Source organism: Ananas comosus, linkage group 5, assembly GCF_001540865.1.
Source record: "Ananas comosus cultivar F153 linkage group 5, ASM154086v1, whole genome shotgun sequence".
Taxonomy (NCBI): Eukaryota; Viridiplantae; Streptophyta; class Magnoliopsida; order Poales; family Bromeliaceae; genus Ananas; species Ananas comosus.
The window spans coordinates 11,791,382-11,793,141 of NC_033625.1; the positions used below are offsets into that span (position 1 = coordinate 11,791,382).

Sequence of the window (1,760 nt, forward strand, 5' to 3'; positions counted from 1 at the left end):
ATTATCCGTGAAATTACATTTAGAAAAAAAAAATGTAGAAAGCCTTTTAAACTTTAATAATTTTATTAAAAAAATAACTTTAAATTTTAGACTCATATATTTTATTGAATAATTTAATAGATTGCTCACCTCAATTAAAATTATTAATTACATAATTTTTTTTGATCGCTTGTGTCGCATATAATTATATAAAGCCTTTAAATCAAAATTTTTATTTTCCATTATAAAATAAATTTTATTGATATGAACTCCGTCCCAAACCAAACGAAAAAAAAAAAAAAAAAAATCTACTAAACTATTTAATAAGTTCAGAAAAAAATTTTATTAAAATTAAAAATTGGAAGTTTGTAACTTGTAAGCATTAGTTTGTACTTTTCCGTTAATTTTATTCGAGTCCAGCAAATCCGTCGACGACTTCGTGCAGCGCTTGCAGAAGCCGCAATGTCAACACGCAACCCACACGACGACCGCAGCGTCTTCGCCGGCCTAGGCAGTCGTGCCCTGGAAGGATGAGTCCTCCCCCTTCCATCAAAAATCAAATCGCACATCTTAACCGCACCTTACTCAGATCCAACAGAAAGTTAGTTGAAGTTCTTAATCCCCTTCTCTTTCTCTTTCTCTTTCTCTTTCTCTTTACTTTTATAAATATTAAAGATTTTAAGTTTTCAAGATTGATGAGCTGGTACGATCTTCCCGCGGACGTACTGCAACTCATCGCCGCCCGCATAACTCTCCACGCCGACTACATCCGATTCCGCGCAGTCTGCTCCTCGTGGCGCGGCGCCGTCTCCAGCCGGCCGTGCCATCTCCCCCCGCAGCTGCCCTTCCTGATGCTGCCGGCACGAGGCGACCCCAGCGGCGGCTCCGGCGCGCGCAATTTCTACAGCCTCACCGAGCACCGGACTTACCGCCTCGAATTCCCCACCCACAAGCACTGCCTCGGCTCGTCCTACGGCTGGCTCGTCCTCCTCGGCCCCTCCACCGCGCTCTCCTTGCTCAACCCTTTCACCGGATCCCAACTCCGCCTCCCGCCCGCCACCCAGATTCCGCACCTCTCCGACACCGTCACCGCGGCCGACGTCAAGAGCCGCCTCTCCGAATTCAGCGGCGAGCGCGCGAAGTCGACCTCCGCCGGCTTCTGGCAGCACTTGATACGCAAGGCCAAGCTGTGCCGGCAGCGGTCGTCGTCGTCGTCATCGTCGTCCAAGGAGCAGTGCGTCGTCGTCGTCGCCTTCCCGAAAGCCGGGCTGGCCTTCTGGCAGCGCGGGCGCAAAGCGTGGACGCACGCCGGACGATACTGGCAGTTCGTCGACGTCGAGTTTTATAAAGGAAAGCTCTACGCCATCACCCGCGGAGGAATTCTCAGCACCATCGAGATCGACACCTCAGTGAAAGAAACCGTCATCATCTCGTCGCCGCCGTTTTCGTACAACGGATCAAGCTCCGTTTACCTAGCGGAGTCTGCGGAGGGCCTGCTCCTCGTGGTCAGGAAGTACGGCGAGAGCATCGGCGACCGGATTTTGATCGTGGAGAGGGGAACGTCCATGTCGTTGCCGGCTTCCGGATTAGCGGGCTGCAAGGGGAACTGCATTTACTTCACCGACGAATACGACGTGTGCAGTGAAGGTCAGATCACAGGAGGACTTGATTTCGGTGTGTTTTGCTTGGAAGATGGTAGTGTGCAGAGATTGCCGTGTTATCCGCAAGATGCTGAATCGCTGTGGCCGTTTCCTTCTTGGGTAACACCGAATTTGTGGTAG

The 1,760-nt window shown here is 49.7% G+C and overlaps 1 protein-coding gene across 1 annotated transcript; it reads left to right on the forward strand.

Annotated features, from left to right (window-relative positions):
* On the forward strand, nt 348-1,760 carry LOC109710704 (F-box protein SKIP23-like). The gene is made up of 2 exons (XM_020233440.1): nt 348-580; nt 671-1,760. Exons 1-2 carry the CDS (start codon nt 510-512, stop codon nt 1,758-1,760), a joined length of 1,161 nt encoding a protein of 386 aa, XP_020089029.1. The 5' UTR covers nt 348-509.